The 19,969-nt window shown below is 35.5% G+C and overlaps 1 protein-coding gene across 1 annotated transcript; it reads left to right on the forward strand.

Annotated features, from left to right (window-relative positions):
• Nucleotides 1-17,413: 17,413 nt before the first annotated feature.
• Nucleotides 17,414-19,496, forward strand: LOC108827611 (probable pectinesterase/pectinesterase inhibitor 61). Its single transcript, XM_018601052.2, has 2 exons — nucleotides 17,414-18,563; nucleotides 18,653-19,496. The coding sequence occupies exons 1-2, from the start codon at nucleotides 17,483-17,485 to the stop codon at nucleotides 19,348-19,350; spliced, it is 1,779 nt and encodes a 592-aa protein (XP_018456554.1). The 5' UTR covers nucleotides 17,414-17,482; the 3' UTR covers nucleotides 19,351-19,496.
• Nucleotides 19,497-19,969: the final 473 nt, after the last annotated feature.

The raw sequence follows: 19,969 nt of genomic DNA on the forward strand, positions 1-19,969 counted from the left end.
ATGTTTGGTTTGTCTCTCATATTTCAAAATGACCCATATTGTAAATTTATAAGTGACAAGTTGCAAAGATTAAAAAATATGGATTTTTTTTATATATTTGTTTTGCCTTATCTGCATCTAACGCCATGAACATTTGTATAGTAGACAGATTAATAGTTTATCTATTGTCTTTTTTTCTCACGATATTTTATATACATGGGTTACATTCAAGAGGTGTATTAAATAAGTAACATCTTTGTAGAGGTTATGTGTATGGTCATTTGTATATTAACGAAAGAGAAAACGTACAATGATGAAACAACAAAAGTTCCTAAACTAATACAGGAGACAACTTGTATGATGTGTTAAAAGGGTCTGAATCATGCATAATTTTGCTTTAACAAGCATAATATGCAGTGTAATCCGGTATATATAACTTTATTCATTTGTTAAATTTATTATCGTATGCGTTTTATTATACACTTTTCGACTATAAGGTCTCCTTATTGGTTAATCTATTGATATAATACGTCTTAAAATATGAAATACATGGATTTTTACCCCAAAAAACTATGAAATACATGGTTAGTCTGCATCTAACGTTATGCACGTTGATGCAGTAGATAAAGTAATTAATAGTTTAACTTGTGATTTTCTCACTATATTATATATACATGGATCCCATTAAAGATGTGTTACTATATGTGACATCTTTAGAGAGGCTATGGATATTTAACGAATACGAAAGAGACAACGTACAAGGATGCAATAAGAGTTCCTTAAACCTACGATAAGAGAAGAAAAAAAACAATAAAAGTTCCTTAACTAATACAGGAGACAGCTTGAATGAATTTATTAAAAAGGGGCTCAAACCATGCATCGTTTTTGCTTTAATTAGCATGCAGAACATGGATAGAACCAGCTCTACCACATGGTTTGCGACATAATTTGTGATATTTTATTTTATTAAAATAGACATTATAAATTTTATATGACCTTAATCCATTTTGCATTAATATAATTTCTATTTTTATGAAACATCATAGTTTATATATTAATCATTGCTCAAGAAATCACTAGAAAGTAACTAGGATTTATAGGGGATTATTCATTAGGCGGACACCTAGACTGATTTTCTTAACTCCTAAATCAATTTATTTTAAAATATATATATTTCACTTATATCCAATTTACAGCTTACGCACCATCTAGACAAACTTTTAGTAACTAATATAATTTGGTGCAAATGTTTTCATGATTAAACTTACAATCCGTATATAGATGTATTTATATATTTATTGAGAATAAGAATAAGATAGTCATTTCAATTAATTCTCCTCATATCTATCATTTTAGCTTTAATTTTTTTGTAACTTAAAAAGAACTCATCTGCTTAATATGTTTTGAAATCGTCAAAATTTGTTTATAGTGTTTGTATTCAAAACTAGAATTTGATCGGGAGGATATATATTTTTTATTGGTTAAATTTAAGATCAGTTATCTTCTAATTTTTTTTGTAAAGTGTTGGTTTTGATCCGTATAACATAACTAAATTACAAAAATAACTTCTACAACTATGCAATCCAAACCTTATTTGAGTTTCTTATTTTACCAAAATAAAATAAAGTTTAGTTTCATATTATATTTAGTTTTTGTTAACATGTATTCACTAGATCAAAAATTATATATATTTTTATATAAATCTTTCTTATTTCTATTTTTTTATCGGCTTCTTATTTCTATTTTTTGAACTGGAAAATCTTTCTTATTTCATTAGATAAAAACTAAATATATTTAAAAGAAAACATCCCTTATATATTAAAAGAAAAACATTACAACATTATAGCTATGACATATGTCATCACTATAATGCTTTTTAAAGTCATTAGAGAGATATGTCGTTCTATTAAATATATAATATAATTTCATAAAACTAAACTTAAAATTAATTAATAATATTCATTTAGTATTTTTCTTTATTTTTTAAAAAAGCTACGAGATTATCTAATATGATTAAAATATGTATATATGACAATTGATTTTAATAATAAATATTTGAAAAAGCAATTATATATCTTTCATCATTTATGTTTAGTTTTATATTATTAACATACAATAAGCAGTCATATTAAGCATATGAGAAAAATATACATTTTCGTATATGTTATGATTTGAATTTTAAACAATAGCGATAATTTACTAAACTGTTAAAAATCACATTAAATTTTGATTAATGGTTTAAAAATTTTATTAGAAGAAAATATTAATGATCATAAAACCATATGTGTAAAATGTCACATTTAATAGGAATTTTAAATATATATAAGTATATAGCAAATAAAAATAAACAAATCATTTAATTTTGAAATTTGCATAAAACAAGAATTAAGAACTTAAATTTTTAATTTTTGAAATTTGCAGTGAGATTGTAAGAACGATTTAAAATTATTAAAATTATTAAAAAATCCTCATTGAAAATTTTGTTATCACAAGTTTGCAATTATTTTTATAATAAGTTACAATAATGATTAAGAAGTCTCAATTAATAGATATAAGTATTAAAATATATTACATATCTATGTTAATTTCATTTAAATTTAATTAGTCCATACAAAATATATAAAAGTGAATGTTTAAATTAATTTACCATGCAATAGTTGTAAATAAACAAAAATGATTGTTTTGATGTTTTCAACCTTTTACGCCAATTTAATTATATATATACAATAGTTAAATTTTTAATTATTTAATATATATGTATTGTTTTGTTAGTTTTATAACATGTAAAAACGTAAAATAAGTATTAATATATAAAGATAATTTTATATACAATTCTCATTCCGCTCAAATTGCGGATCTTAAACTAGTATATATAAGAAATTGGAAAGTGAGACTTCTATAGCATTTTAAAGAAAAGGATGATGATACATTATACAAAATATCTTATTTCTACAAAAAGAAAAAAAAAGATTATTAGTGCTACATGTTTGGGAGATGATTTTGATGCCGAAGAAGCCAAGTTCGATGGGGGAGCTCGGGAGCTTGAGAGGATGCGACTGACATTAGAGACATGATCTGGGATTAGAGCATTGGACTGAGAGGTGTGAGGGCATATTCTCGCTCATGGTGTCTCTTTTCCAGTACTTTGTTCTCTGGACCTCTGATATTTTGAGGATCAAAATTTGCAGATGAGTTCTTTCATTCTCTTATCCTCTTGGTGGATATCACCGTTAGTATACTTTGAAGAAAGGCTTTTGTGACTCCCGTACACCGGATTGAGTTGAGGACATGAGTTCTCGATGTGAGAGATGAGCTTGAAGGTGAAAACAATGGCAGTAGGCCCCTCGTAAGTGAAAGAGAATTTTACGATGTCACCGTTGGGGAAGCCAACCCTGTGCACCAATTGCAGAGGCTTATCAGCATCAATAGACATTTGGAGGCGATGTTTCTTAGAAACTTCAGTGAAGGTCTGATCCTTCCAGTAGTGAACTGGGAGACCGGTACGATGATCCAAAATGGTATTGTGTCCGGGAAAGACTCACTAGTGAAAGGTGACTCACTAGTGAAAGGTTCCCATCGCCCTAATACCAAATTCCATTGATTTAAATGGCAGGGACGTTTGTTCAAAACCGTCCCAAAACCAGTCTTCATAACCGTTTAATCAAAATGATAGATTCGCCCTTATTGCTGAATAATTATGGTTTCAAGTCGTGTGACATATAATCTTTATCAACGCTTCTTCATCATCATCAACGACTGGATTCGGCTCTACTCAAACTCTGGCCTCGTGGGAATACTCACAAGAGTGTAGCTCAGACCACGAGACTATAGAGACGACTGCTACCCATTATTCCTTTTCAATATTTTTAAATGCTAATTTTATTCATCGTCTTGCTCCAATAGAGACATTTTACAAACCAGTTTTTGAAACGGAGATGAAATTTACATTGATATTCTAGAAGGTGATATCAGAAGTTCAGAACCACAATTGAAGAAATACTTGGGATGATGAAGAGGTTACGATCCAATGCTGGTGGGGAAGGAGCCTTACGAGAAAGCAATGCTAACATAGACTTAAGTTGGTACAGTTAACCAAAGAACCTGAACCAGTTGTAAATATAGCTTTTCCTGTCTACCAATGATATGGTTCCCAGATTGAAGATTATGATTCGAATTTGCTGTAACACGATCCAGCGACGCCAATTTTGCACGAAGCAACATAAGAACCTCTTTGATTAACCTTCAAGCGTCTTTAACTCCCGAAACATACGACCTTGAATTCTCTTCTTTCCATAATCCATATAAAATAAATGACTGCTTGAAGAATTAATTGGCAAATGGTACTTCCCACGTTTAGCATTTGAAGAAGCACACCAAACCCAATGAACAATTATTTTTCCTTTTGCTAAAGGTTTTCATTCAATCGTTATTCCACTAACTTTGATATTTTATTATCTTCTTCTTTAGGCCTAGACATATAAACCGAAAACCAAACTGGAATCAAACTAAAAAGATAATTTGAAATAGAATCAAAATTCATAAATAATCGAACGGTTCTTATATTTCCGGAACCAAAAATAAAACCAGAAACTGAATGGATACCTAAATATATGAAATACAGTTTATAAACCTAAAAATATTAATTATATTTAGTTTTAAATTTTTAATTTTTTCTAAAAATATTACTAATAAACCAAACTACCCAAAATAGATTATCCGAATATTTTTTTATCCAAAATATATTAATTACTAGGTTTTTGGCCCGCAGATGCGGGCATAAATATTTATAACTATTAGTTAATAAATTTATTACTGAATAAAAACTATAATATAAATTATTGTTTATGTTTTATCTAACAATTCTTATACAATTGTTGTAAATATTTTTGTATATTACTGCAAATTATATTTTATTTTAAAATATACATCTTCAATTATATAAAATTAATTACTTTAATTGATGAATATTTAATTATGTGCTTCTGTTTTTTCAAAAAAAATTAACATTTTATTAAAATATTTTTGAGATAACACACAATATATATAGAAGTTATCTTTTTATTTCAAAATATATTTTTTTAGATTTTGTATAATTATTATCATGGTTAGTTTTAATTAATTATCTAATAAAAAGTAAATTTCGTTTTTATTTTGTGTTTAACTGATATATTTTATTCATTAAGGGTATTAACGATATTAACCACTCTAACTTTTAACGTGAGAGCTCCGTTGCGAAAAATAACTTTGTAAATAATAGTATAGATATAGATCTAAAGAGTCAAATTATCCAAATAGATTTTTTCATAATATTAAAATTTCTCTGAATTGCCATATTTTTATTCGAAAATCTGTTTTTTACTCGAATTATCCAGAATTTATCGAAAACCAGAATAAAACTGGAACTGAAAGTTATATTAATTGGTTCTTATAGTTGTTATCAAACCAAACGAAAAATTGAAACTGAACCTAATTTCATAAGTAACTGAACATTCAACCATATAACTCTAGTACTGAAAATTCAAAAAGAAGAACTTAAAAAAGAAGAAGAAAAAACTGAATTGAAACCAAATCGAAAGCCGACTACGAGTGACGATCATTTGCACACTGTTTGAAGATCGGTAAAGTGTGTGGGCCAAAACTAAATGGTTTGTATATCAAGTTTATAATATTTCAAGTCCCTTTTACATGTCGAGATATCTTATTTTTCTTTTTTTCCCATCGGACGGACCCACCCTACAGCAGGGTGTGGCACGTGCCACAGACTAAAAGTATAAATTTCTTGTACTTATACGGTGCAAGATATTGTCATTAGTGTTATTGGCCTAAGAGATTCAATAGTGCCACACTCTGCACCGGCTCGAACCTTGACTTTTCCTATGGGTCAATGGGTTGTATTTCGACGCGTATGTATTGGCATCTTTTATGTTTTAGGGTTTTAGATCGTATGGGCCTGGTCTTGGGCTTTGTTTTATGGATTTGAATCTTTTGGGTCTTTAATATTATTAAAATAGACGGAAAAAAAAAACATCTTACTTTTTGTTTTAAAAGTTCTCCATAAATATGTATTCCTTTTCCTAACTGTATTGCTAAAACTATTTTGTATCGACCTTAAACTATTATCTTATTCTTTGTAAGTGATTATTTTTATTCTACAGTTTTTTTCTAAAATAAAAATTTGCACTTTATTTAATATTTACTTATTTGTATTTATTCATATATTTTAAGACTTATACTAAAATAATAACATCTATATTGAATATGTGTTCTATAATGAAAGTTCGTGTAACATATAATTTTATCTTGACATTACAAACGTAGATACTTAATATTATAAAAATGATTGTCTCTTTTATTTAACTTAATTATTTTTATATATGTAATAATAAATTCTGTTTATCTTATGCTTTTTTTTTTCGATGATCCTGGTATCTAAATGCCTCGAGAAGAATCCGACTAACGCCTAATGATCGTCTCGGAAATTTGGGCGTTGCCCGCCAGAAAACCCGCCGAAAGCATCCAGGAGGACTAGAGCTGGGAATTTGAATCTTTACCCGCGGACTCCGCCTCATTTGACCCGCTGCGGGGCGGGTGCGGGTCAACAAATTTGAAAAATATGCGGGGCGGGTGCGGGTGCGGGTTGAGCATATTTTCTGCGGAGCGGGTGCGGGTCGATCGAATTTACACTGCGGGTACCCGCCAACCCGCAAAATAAAAAAAAAATCTTTTTTTTTAATTTTTGTTTATAAAAATATGTTTTTATTAAAAAATAATAATAAAATTACGAATATTTAAAATAAAATTATTAAAATATATTATTTATATTATTTTTTACAAAAATATTAATAAAATATATAAAATAAATTTTTTATTTTATTTTATCCGCGGGTCCCGCGGGTCACCGGCTAATTTATGCGGGGTGGGCGGGTCTTATTTTTTTCAGTTGCGGGTCAAGCGGGTCGGATTTTTGAATCAAAAAAATGATTCGACCCGCAGTGGGGCGGAGCGGGTCGGGACGGGTCGACCCGCAAACCCAACACTAAGGAGGGCTGGTGATCACTCCATGTTAAGCCACCAATGGCCACGCGCAGCAGATCTGGACTTCTCCGTATTGGGTCCAAAGGTCCCTCAAGATAATCACTACAAATCTGCAAGAGGTAGCCTCGAATCCTCGACCTTGCGGACAACAGGAAGGAACACATACCACTTGACCATGCACTGATACGTGGTTAGTTTATCTTATGCTTTTTATAAAATTTAATGATCTTATGCATATTAGATAATTTAATTTATTAAATCATATTTACTTTTTAATATAAATATATTGTGCCCTATACAAATTTATTTTTTAGATCCGCTCCTAGGCACCATCTATAATATTTAAAGTTTGAACTCTTTTGTACATATACTGACCTTAGGGCATAATTAACAGGAGATCCTTAGCGGGTTTCCAACGGATGGGTCCCATTATTTTTATAAAATCTGGTTTTTAGAGCTGTGAATAAGAACCGATTTTAGAATGTTTTTGCACTATTCGCGGACTCCACCAATATGTGGCAGCGTACAATTAGTTCGCTTTTTAACTAATCCTTTTTAATCAAACAAAAAAATTAATAATAAAAAAATCAAAAAGCTATCTATGAAACCGTACTAACTATCTCATGCGTTAAAAATGGTCTTAGACTTAGCAATTAGTATACTACCTCTCCGCCAAAACACCAATAGTTTGTACCATGGTTCTAAAAATTTGTCTAAGCGGGAATTTGATCTTATCTGAAATAATTTTCTTAAAATCTGATATACATATTCAAATCAATTTAAACTGTTTTAAATTGATTAATTAGTTAAAATCAGTTTAAAAGAATTTAAATTAGTCCAAATCCAATAAAGTAAACAATAATGTTAATATAAATCCACAATTTTTCTAATGTCTTTTGATTTGTACATCTAATTGACAATTGATCAAAATAATTTTATAATTAAATTCAAAAACTAAAATATTTTATATAAATATAATATATATATATATATATATCAATAATTCGTCAACAATCATCTATGTCCAGAATAGTCTGTCTATCCATTAGTTTTCTACTAAACGTATAGTTACCATCTAGCAACTTTTTTACGAAAGCATCGCCTCTCTCCATTAACAGAACAACATGCTACGTTGAAAAATGTAGAAGAAACGGACGAAAACATCACTTCCAAGCAACAAAACATGCCCACATGAAGTGTTTAATAGCTTCTAGCCCAAAGCCCAGACCACAAACCTTATCTTTGATCAAAACTCGAAGCCACCAATAGAATCGCAATTTATCGAAAAAAGAATAATTTACGAAAGGTTACCGGTATCGATTAATTAGAGATGAAGATAGACAAAGAAGCACTATGATGTCAAAATAAAAAATCAAGCTAATAATAATTCCATATATAACGTTATTTCGTACGAGTTAGTTATCTCTAATCAGTACATCTTTTGACTTTCATCTCTGCTCTCCAGTCGTTGAATCTAAGTTATAGATCAGTGATATTTTCTTAGCGCATTACCAACAACCATTCTTTTAACACTGGCGCCGAACTCATCAACTGTGTAAGCAATAAGTGTAGATGGATGTCATATCAGAGAAGTAGTCTTTTAGTTAATGACAATTAAAGATAGTGGTTCATATATCAATTTATTCGTTATCAATCTGTAGAAATGAAATTACGAACATTAGGAAATGAGAGATATCTTTTGTCATCAATGCTATAATAATTGAGAAAAGTATAAACTCTAAAAATGATAACATGCTTGGTCATTACTCATTGATAACGTCTAAAAGCAATTAGTTATCAGTTTTGCTTTTATCTATACTGCCAATGGGTATTGAGTGACACATGGATATTTCACATGTGTGTATGTACAAAGATTATTATACAAAAGAAATGTGTAGTCTGCTTGAACCAGCATTTACTCCAAAATGTAAACCGATGGTTAAAAACTTAAAATCCATGTAAAACTTAGTGGCATCACTTTGGTCTCTCAACAAAACAAACGCAGTTTATAATGAATATGAACTGTGTATCTTATTAACATACAACCTGATGTTTATATACAAGAGAATGACCTATGTAGATAAGGATCAGGAACTAAGAAGATATATACAAACATAATATATGTCATTATCTCTAACTATGTATCATTATCTCTATACCCCCCTCAAGTTGGCGGGAGATGTCAAGAATCCCCAACTTGGACAGTAAGTAGACGAATGTAGGAGTAGGCAGTGACTTGTTGAGTATGTCCGCCGGTTGTTCCTTAGTAGTAATATGTTTAGTAGTGATCAGCTTAGCCTTGACGGCATCTCGAACTTGATGACAGTCGCGTTCCATATGTTTAGTCTTCTCATGAAACACGGGATTTACAGCAATGTATATGGCAGATTTGCTGTCACAGAACAGACGCATAGGCTCCTTTTGATCAATTCCAATGTTTCCAGTACTTGTTTGACCCATTTCAGCTCTCGCAAAGCATAGGCCATAGAACGATACTCCGCTTCCGCGGAAGAGGCAGAGACGACGTCCTGCTTCTTAGCCTTCCACGTTACAGGAGAGTTACCGAGAAGAACAATATAAGCACTGATAGACCGGCGAGACAGAGAACAAGATCCCTAGTCAGCATCGCAATAAGCAGTGACACGAAGATCAGAATCAGAACGAAGTAGGACGCCTTGAGACAGAGTACCCTTAAGGTAACGCACCACACGTAACGCATCATCCTAGTGAGGCTGTAAGGGAGACTGCATGAACTGACATAGAATGTGAACCGAGTAGCATAACTCAAGACGAGTAAAGGTAAGATAGATCAAACGCCCAATGAGGCGACGATAAGCTTTGACATCAGAGACCGGAGGCCCCTCTGCTTTTAGAAGTTTGTGATTAAGCTCCATAGGAGTAGACGCGGGCTTACAGCCAAGCAAACCTGTCTCAGTGACGATGTCGAGTGCATATTTTCTTTGAGACAGAAAGATACCATCATCACTACGAGCTACCTCGATGCCAAGAAAGTATTTGAGCCTTCCAAGATCTTTCATATGGAAGCATTGACCAAGATAGTTCTTGAACTTCTGTAGAGTAGAGATGTCACTGCAAGCGATGACGAAATCGTCAACATAGATGAGAATGTGAAGATCAATCTTCCCTCGTATGAAGAAGAAATGAGAAGAGTCGGAATGACTCTGTTCGAAGCCGTAGGAGAGCAAGGCATCACTGAGCTTAGAGAACCAGCAACGCGGTGCTTGTTTGAGCCCATAGATAGACTTGCGTAAACGCCCAACTTTGGTAGGATCCGGACCTTGGAACCCAGGAGGTAAGTGCATATAGACTTCCTCTTTTAGATCACCATGTAAAAAGGCGTTATGTACGTCCATTTGGTGAACTTCTCACTTCTTGGCAGCAGTGATTTGAAGTAAGATCCGAACAGTAGAAGGTTTGGCAACGGGAGCAAAAGTTTCCTTATAATCGAGCCCCTCTTTCTGTCTGTTACCGCAAGCGACCAAGCGTGACTTATGATGAGAAATCTTGCCATTGGAGTGGTATTTGTTCTTGTAAATCCACATGCATTGAATGCACTTCTTGCCAGGAGGTAGGTCAGTAACATCCCAAGTACCATTTGCAATGTGAGCAGCATGTTCTTCAGACATGGAATCGCGCCAAACTTTATCAAGAACCGCTTCTTTGTATGAACGGGGTTCAACAGACATAGTGACCGCTGCAACAAAAGCCCTATGGCTAGCAGAGAAGGTCACGTCAGACAAATAATTGGAAATGGGGTATAGAGTGTTACCTGGAGACGTAATGCAAGGACCATTATCGGAGACAGGTTCAAATTGAGAAGAGTGTGTATTAGATGAGTAGATAGCTTGAGCGACGAAGTTCTTAAGTAGGACAGATGGTTTCCGTTCGCGTTGTCCACGACCAAGAATGACAGGTAGACCCGGAGATTAAGCCTCAGCAGACGGTAGAGACGACAGTTCTTTAGATGTAGGAGACGACGGTGGTGTGAGAGAAGAAGAAGTAGTAGTGATTACAGCAGGAGATTCTCGAACTGTAGGAGTAACAGAGGACACTGGGTTTGTAGGTAGAGAGGCAGGATCTAAAGGTGTAGAGGTAGGATCTAAGGGTGTAGAAGTAGGAGGTATAGGTGTAGAGTAGGAGCTATAGGAGGTATAGATGTAGAGGTAGGAACTATGGGTGTGGAGGTAGGAGCAACCGGAGGAGTAGAAGGAGTAGGAGTGGGAGAAGGAAGTAACCAATCATCGAACGCTATGTCATTCTGCACAAGTGGAGGAGAGACATGTTCTTGATCATCAAAACCAGGAAACTCTGTTTCAACGAAGGTGACGTCTCGACTTATGAAGAATTCGTTTGTATCTAAGTCATAAACGTTCCATGCCTTCTTCCCATAAGGATAACCCATAAACAAACAACGACGGCTGCGAGTACTAAACTTATCTTTGGATCGAGACTTAACATGAACATAGCATAAGCATCCAAAGACACGAAGTGCATCATAATTAGGAGGTGACCCAAATAGCACTTCGTAAGGAGACTTGCCGTGGAGAAGTCGAGTTGGTGTCCGATTGATTAGATGAGCTGCAGTGAGGACGCTTTGACCCCAGAAACTGACAGGAAGACGAGCCTGAAAGAGGCAAGCACGTGCGACATTCAAGATGTGTCGGTGTTTCCTCTCGACACGGCCATTTTGTTGAGGCGTATCAACACAAGAAGTCTGAATTTGGATGCCTTGAGAACGAAAGTAGGTCTTAAGAACCATGAACTCGGTACCATTATCTGTTCTTATGGTTTTGACCAATTTATCAAACTGGCGAAGGCTCATAGCACAGAAGTTCTGTAACAGGCGTGAGACTTCCGATTTTTCGAGCATTAAGTGAATCCAAACAGATCATGAAAAGTCATCAACAATGGTTAGAAAGTAAACGGCACCGCAAGAGGCTGGAGTATGATATGGACCCCATACATCACAGTGAATAAGTGCAAAAGGTTCTGTGGCTTTATTAAAACTTTCTTTAAAACTATCACGAGTCTGTTTAGCACGAAAACAAATTTCACACGGACTTGTGTGATCAAAATCAAACTTAAAACTATCTAAAGCCGGAAGAGAAGACAACACTTGATAGGAGGGATGTCCAAGTCGTCGATGCCAAAGAACTGAAGATGAAGATTTCTCTGCGCCAGTACGATGAGCTCGAGCAACGGTAACACCCGTAAAGTAATACACACCCTCTCGTTCCTCACCTGCTCCAATCAGGGTCCTCGTAAAACGGTCTTGTAAAACACAAAGAGTATCAGTAAAGATAGCTATACAACCCGTTTGTCTGAGAAGTTTAGAAACTGAGATCAAGGTGCAGTCGAAATCAGGAATATAAAGAACGTCAAATAAGGCATAGTCAGCACTAAGTCGCAGTGTTCCCGTGTGTGTCGCACTAGAGACACGACCATTCGGAAACTTCACCGAAGAAGGAAGTATAGAACGAATATTATGCAACAATCGTATATTGCCCGTCATATGATGAGAGGCGCCAGTGTCAATAATAACATCGGTGAGTTTTGTTTTACCAGACATGTTATCGGTAGAGAGGTTGGATTGTTGATTCTGGAGAAGAGCAATGAGCGAAGCTATCTGTTCCGATGAAGCAGTCGCATTGCCAGAGAACGTAGATGCAGGAGTACGAGAATTCGAGCGACCACGACCTCGTGCAGAGTTATTTGAACGTCCGTCGCGACCTCGTCCAGAAGACTGAGTTGATCGTTGTTTTTGCTCATTGTACCAGTCGGGATACCCGTGTAGGAGAAAGCACTCAGAAGACTCGTGACCCTTGCGATTGCAATGAGTACAGAATCGGTTGGGATCACGGATCCTGTTTGTAGTCGGAGAAACAGGAACGACAGCAGACTCTGTTTTTACAGAGAAACCAATGATGTCCTGTTTTAACTCAGAAGAACGCGTAGTGACGAGAGTTTGTTCGGCTCGAACGACGCGGGAGTAGACAGAATTGAGATCAGGGAGTGGATCTTCATCAATAATCTGAGAACGAATAGAACTGAATCGGGAAGCATCAAGCCCAAAGAGAAACTTGTGAACTCGAGCATCCTCTTTTTCTTTCTCAATAGTAACAGAAGCATCACACGAACAAGGCTGAGTGGTTTGAAAGTTCTGTAACTCCTCCCATAATTTGGAGAGACGACCGTAGTATTGCAAAACAGTGTCTCCGTTCTGTTTGCAATTAGTAATATCATCTTGTAGAAGATGCTTACGGACTCCGTTTGTAACAGAGAACCGTCGCTTAAGCGACTCCCAAAGTAGAAAAGCATCAGGAACATGGCTCACAGTAGAACGAACAGCAGGATCGATAGAGGTTCGTATCCAGCCTACAATCATAGAGTTAGCAGCGGTCCACCTAGCAAGCTCTGGATTCGTCAATGGTTTGGGAATGGTTCCATCAATGAAGCCAATCTTTTGCTTAGCTTGGAGAGAGTTCCAAAATTCGGTAGCCCACTCTGAATAATTATCCCCCTTTAGAAACACAGGTGTGATTAAAGCACTAGGATTGTCGGAGTGATGAAGATGATACGGAGTATCAGGAGTAGTAGAAGCCGGCAAAGTCCCCACCGGAGTTGTCGTAAGAGAACCGGTAGAAGTCGACATGAGAGAGCCAACAGAGGCAGTAGAAGAAGCAGAACTAGAATCCATGATTTAGAGAAAATTTTGTAGAAGATTTTAGGTAAAAGATCGATTTTGCTCTGATACCATATAATGAATATGAACTGTGTATCTTATTAACATAAAACGTGATGTTTATATACAAGAGAATGACCTATGTAGATAAGGATCAAGAACTAAGAAGATATATACAAACATAATATATGTCATTATCTCTAACTATGTATCATTATCTCTATACAGTTCGTAAAGAAATAAGAACACCCCCATTAAGGGTTTATGGGGAGAGTTCATACAGAAATCAAGAAAAAATAATAAAATAATTCAATCATATGAACCCCTCTCTTCTAAAGCTCTATCGGCTGAACCTTTCTCTCTTAAAGTTCATCACTGTAGTGCGAGCTTTACGTGTCGTGGCAGCCCGCAACTAGTCTAGTTTTTTTTTAAGAAAAAAATCAAAAAGAAAAAGAAAAAAAATTAATAATAAAAAATTGAAAAGATGAATCCCAAGAAGGGGTTCGTTGATAGAAGTGCTCTTATCGGTTAAAAGAAAATATGTTTATCTTTTTTTTTTTTTTGCTAAAGCCTAAGGTTAGTATATATACAAAAGAGTTCAAACCTTAAATATTATAGATGGTGTCACCGTATGGGAAAAGAAGAAAAATAAGATATCTAGACATGTAAAAGGGACTTGAAGTATGTTTATCTATTTTTAGCTATGCTTTTTGTCTCTAAATTATAACGTTAAAAAGATTTCCTCAACTGCATGTCAAATACGTCATCAAACTGGTATTTAGGATTTGGAGTTTTTCTCTTTACGAAAAAAGGCAAATTATAAAAATTCAAATATGTCATCAAACTGGTATATGGATTTGGAGTTTTTTCTTTAAGAAATATTTGCTAACTATAGATTATTATATTTAAACAATATCTTATAAATTCTCCAAAAGTAAAACGGGATCACTCATCTCTCCTTTCTGTAGATAATTAATTTATCAGCCATTTCTATCTAATTTTAGTATTACATATTGTATAGCTTTTTTTCTAATCTCCATGTAAATAACCTAACAATCATAAGTGTAAGTTTATTTTATCTCTAGATCCTGTAACAGAACCGGATTTACTTGTCATTTAAAATAGTTTGATCATAACTGAAATCGTTTTGAAAAACAAACTAAGTGATGGCATATTGGCCTTGACCCATAGATTGGATCATCAACCATGAACCATCACTTAAAAACATGGAAATATTTTACATACAAAGATTAATAGTTCATGTAACATCTAGATAGCGTAATGCAAGATAAATAAATGCATACACTCCATGAACCACATAAGACCTTGTCGTTCAAAGTACTTGAGATTTGAGACAACAGATAATTTTTCATTTATCAAAACGTGAGTGGTTTCTTGTAATAGAACTTTGTGAAACAGACAAACCGCAAAAGGCTAAGACAAGAAAAGAAAGAAAAGGAGGTTACGGGACAGAAGACTTTTAGTAGAGGACAGCTCACTCCCTTGTTGATATTGACTTTGTACCCAACTTTTAATTTTGTTATCATTAGGCTATTTACTGTAATAGCTACACATCGCATACAGAATTATATCATATCAACATCAAATTCACCGCAATGACTTAAGACTTTTCCTTTTCTTGCAAAAACATTGACTGAAATGAGGGAAACATCAAGTAACTAAACCATCAATATAAAAACCAAGATTAAGTAGGAATCTTCTATCTATCCATAACATAAAGGAAAAAATATTTAGATTTATTCCCAATTTTCATTTTTTTCATGGACCCTTGAATCATTTTATAGATGGCGAGGCATCATGCAGCAACACCTATATATTATGTGTGGGTGACGTCCAATATTTGGTTATGTTGGTTCGTTTACTTTAACACATATTATATGACGACATGCATGCACAATTGAGTAAACACAAACGCATCAGGTGTATTAAGAAAAGGGATGCATCAGATATATAATATGATCTTAGAAGAAGAGAAGAGATATATAATATGCTAGGTACCACTTCGAAGCATTGTGTTCAATCACGTAGCAACCGATAATATACGAATTGCACTGAACCGATTGTTAGAAAATATTGAATCAGGGCCACAAGCGGATAAGATTCAAAACCATTAATTTCTTCACTTGTGCATATATTATACGTAAATGTTAATGGACATGACAAATTGACTAGGTATGTAGATCTTTTAAACTTTTTTTGTTTTTGTTTTGGTGCGGGTATTATTGGTACGTATAGAGTCTATTTCAATGACTATTCCGTTTAAATTCTATGGGGACTCTTGTTCGTGGACGATGTAGATGGTAGATTTGTCCCCATCAAAGCTTCACTTTTCTAGCAATACTCATTGTATTTTGTACAGTATATATACACGTGGGTGTATTATCAATGTTTTGCTTTTAGCCATGAACAGGATATACAGCATGTTGTAAAGTTGGATTTTCACTGGATTAAAACTGCTAAAACCAGATTAAATTTGATAAAATTGGTAATCTGTATATATAATATGTGTTATGTACATTTATTTGCGTATCAGGTATTAACACTCAGTTCAATCTGATCAGATCTGAATCCTAAACTAAGATATTATTCAAATAATGGTTATACATAATATTATCTCAAGGACGTGTGAGAATATAAACTCCTACATCAAAATTTTCGATGAGACATAAATAATATATAGGAAATATGTTTAATTTATTTATTACCTAGTGTTTTTAAGTTGGAATTTCAGAAAAAATAATATGGTATCAGGTATTAACACTCATTGTCCAACTGAACCAAAATCGATTTGATCCAAACCAAATCCTGAACCCAATCTAGTTATCGCTAATTTCTTTTAAATTGGAAACTTAACAAGATGGCGAAACACACATATTCTGTTGTTGAATAACTTAATGTCTTTTTGTTGGGACAATCTCAAACATGAAAATAAAAAGATAATTCAATATTATATTATAGTGTATATATATCATGAATCATATCATCCGTTTATGTTCAGTGGATTTTGACAGAAATAAATCCATGTGAAAATTCTGTTAATGAATGATATATTTTTGTGTCGTTGAAATGAAATACATTCAATAGCTAAAAAACGCTAAGCCTACTAAACTATAAGCAACTGAATTATCTCTAAATAATATATGTCTGTTTCCGTAATCGTTATATTCAATTTCTGTAATCTCGATCGGTTTATACAGTTAAACAAAACGTGATAAGGAAAAAAGCCGGGGAAGCACCGACACCGTAGGTGAGCAGGATGCTCGTTGAATGTAAAAAAAATAAGTTATCCACTATTGAGAAAAGCATGACTGGGAATTGATAATGTATTAGATTATAACTTTTACCGCTGTAATTACATAGAAAATAACATGTCATAAACACTAAACTGTCATCGTAATCTGACTTTTACGTTTCTCTTATAAGGTAGTCGCTATAATGGGGTCGTTGAGATGAAATGATTTATAGAGATGTGTACATCGACTAATACACACTATATATACTTACTGTTAGAGCCATCGACGAATATTACAGCTATCAGGCATAATATTTCAATAAAGGTACCCAAATGTATGTGGTATATATAATTTTATAAAGTTTATAACAATAAGGCATATTATTTTAAAATTTTAATGCTTCAATAGTCACATCTATAATAATATTTATAGAGCCACTTCCACATCATCTTTGTTCCCTTAACAGAACTCTTAACTTTCAATCTAAACCCCCACACAAAACAATTGCACCATGGGTTACGATAGGCTCGGACCATCAGGTTCGGTATCAAACCCGACCCAGAAAGACCCTGCCACGTCACTCCCGGAGCTACAGAAGAGAACCAAGAAGACGAAGCTGATTCTCTTCACGCTAGCAGTACTAGTCGTAGCAGTTGTCTGCTTCGGGATCTTTGCCGGCATCCGAGCCGTAGGTTCCGATCAACATGCTCCGAAACTAAACCGTAAACCGACCCGAGAAATCTCCCAAACCTGTAGCAAAGCCCAGTACACGAACCTCTGCATCGACACGCTTCTCGACTTCCCGGGAGCTTTAACCGCCGACGAGAACCAGCTCATCCACATCTCCTTCAACGCGACGCTTCAGAGTTTCAGCAAAGCGCTCTACTCATCCTCGACGATCTCCTACGCTCAGATGCCGCCACGTGTACGATCAGCTTACGACTCGTGTCTCGAGCTGCTCGACGACTCAGTCGACGCCCTATCACGCGCTCTCTCCTCCATCGTGGCCGCCTCGTCCTCCGACGAGTCTCGCTCCGATGTCACGACGTGGCTCAGCTCCGCGATGACTAACCACGACACGTGTACGGAGGGATTCGACGAAGCAGGAGACGACGGCGGGGGAGGAGGAGTGAAGGATCAAGTGATCGGAGCGGTGAAGGACTTGTCGGAGATGGTGAGTAACTGCTTGGCGATATTCTCCGGCAACGTCAAAGATTTGAGCGGAGTTCCGGTGGTGAACCATAGGAAGTTGCTTGGGGAAGAAGGAACAGAGGAGTTTCCTTATTGGTTGAAGAGAGGAGACAGAGAGATTCTCGGTACTCCGGCGACGGAGATTCAGGCGGATATCACTGTGTCTAAAGACGGTATCGGAGCGTTTAAGACAATCGCGGAGGCGATCAAGAAAGCGCCGGAGCATAGTAGCCGTCGGTTCGTGATCCACGTCAAAGCGGGGAAGTACGAAGAAGATATTTTGAAGGTTGGGAGGAAAAAGACGAACATAATGTTCGTAGGAGACGGCAAGGGTAAAACGGTCATAACCGGTGGAAAAAGCATCGTCGATGACCTCACTACTTTTCACACCGCCACTTTCGGTAATAAATAGAATAACCTTTTTTATGTCTTTTTAAAGTTATGATTATTAACTTTTATATATATATATTTTTAAATTGATTGATGTTAGCCGCGACGGGAGCTGGATTTATAGTGAGAGACATAACGTTCGAGAACTACGCCGGACCGGGGAAGCACCAGGCTGTGGCACTCCGTGTCGGAGGAGACCACGCAGTGATTTACCGTTGCAGCATTATTGGATACCAAGATGCTCTCTACGTACATTCTAACCGACAGTTTTACCGCGAATGCGACATTTATGGAACAGTCGATTTTATATTTGGAAACGCAGCTGTTATCTTACAGAGCTGTAACATCTACGCGCGTAAGCCAATGCCTCAGCAGAAGATCACCATCACGGCTCAGAACCGGAAAGACCCGAACCAGAACACGGGGATCTCGATTCACGCTTGTAAGCTACTGGCCACAGCTGATCTTGAAGCCTCAAAAGGTAGTTATCCGACGTATCTCGGCCGTCCGTGGAAGTTATACTCCAGAGTTGTGTACATGATGTCGGATATGGGCGACCATATTAACCCCAGAGGATGGTTGGAGTGGAACGGTCCATTTGCGTTGGACTCTTTGTACTACGGTGAGTATATGAACCGAGGGCCAGGAGCAGGTACGGGTCAACGAGTCAAGTGGCCTGGTTATCACATTATTACTTCAACGATCGAGGCAAGTAAATTTACGGTGGGTCAGTTCATTGGAGGTTCATCGTGGTTGCCATCCACTGGCGTGGCCTTCTTCTCTGGGTTGTCACAGTAAGGCAGTCTCGGCCTTGTATGTAACTAATATACGGAAGATTATATATATAGTAAAGTCAAAGATTTATGTTTCTTTTTAAGTGTTTTTATTTGATATAACAGGGCAACTTCTTGAATGAAATAAAGATATTATGATTTGAATATTCATTCAAACTCTCTGCTCAGAATGGAACATATATTTAAGAATACAAGCATGAATGATATATGCTGATTCTTAATCAAAGGAGATTTCTCAGTTTTGCATTTAAGATAAAAGAGTAATGGGAAGATAGAAAAAAAAGAAGTAATGGGACCTTGATCTCTCAGTCTCTCCCATAAGGAAGACTTTGCCGAAGATAGAGAGAGAGAAAGAAGATCCGGTGATTTCATCCGTTTTCGCTGACGGCATGGGCTCCCACAGACGATGGCTGTCCAGTCTTAGTCGTAGTCTCGTCCCCTCTGCTTCCAAACTTGTTAAGAGAAGATCCTTTTGCTTCCGGTGTCGCATCTTTTTCGCGGTGGTCGTTCGGTTCTGCTTGCCGGCGTTGCATCTTTCTGTCAAAGGTGGGTGTTCGGCTTTAGTCTCCGCGTCGTCTCAACTCTTTTGTCGACGGCGGCTCTGTTAGGGTATAGTTGTTTTA

Source organism: Raphanus sativus, chromosome 9 (genome assembly GCF_000801105.2).
Source record: "Raphanus sativus cultivar WK10039 chromosome 9, ASM80110v3, whole genome shotgun sequence".
Lineage (NCBI taxonomy): Eukaryota > Viridiplantae > Streptophyta > Magnoliopsida > Brassicales > Brassicaceae > Raphanus > Raphanus sativus.

Excerpts from the sequence above, each read along its gene's own strand:
- LOC108827611 (XM_018601052.2), top strand. The coding sequence starts at position 17,483 with ATGGGTTACGATAGGCTCGGACCATCAGGTTCGGTATCAAACCCGACC. Across the intron at positions 18,564-18,652 it reads TTTTCACACCGCCACTTTCG|CCGCGACGGGAGCTGGATTT; the intron begins GTAATAAATAGA and ends GATTGATGTTAG.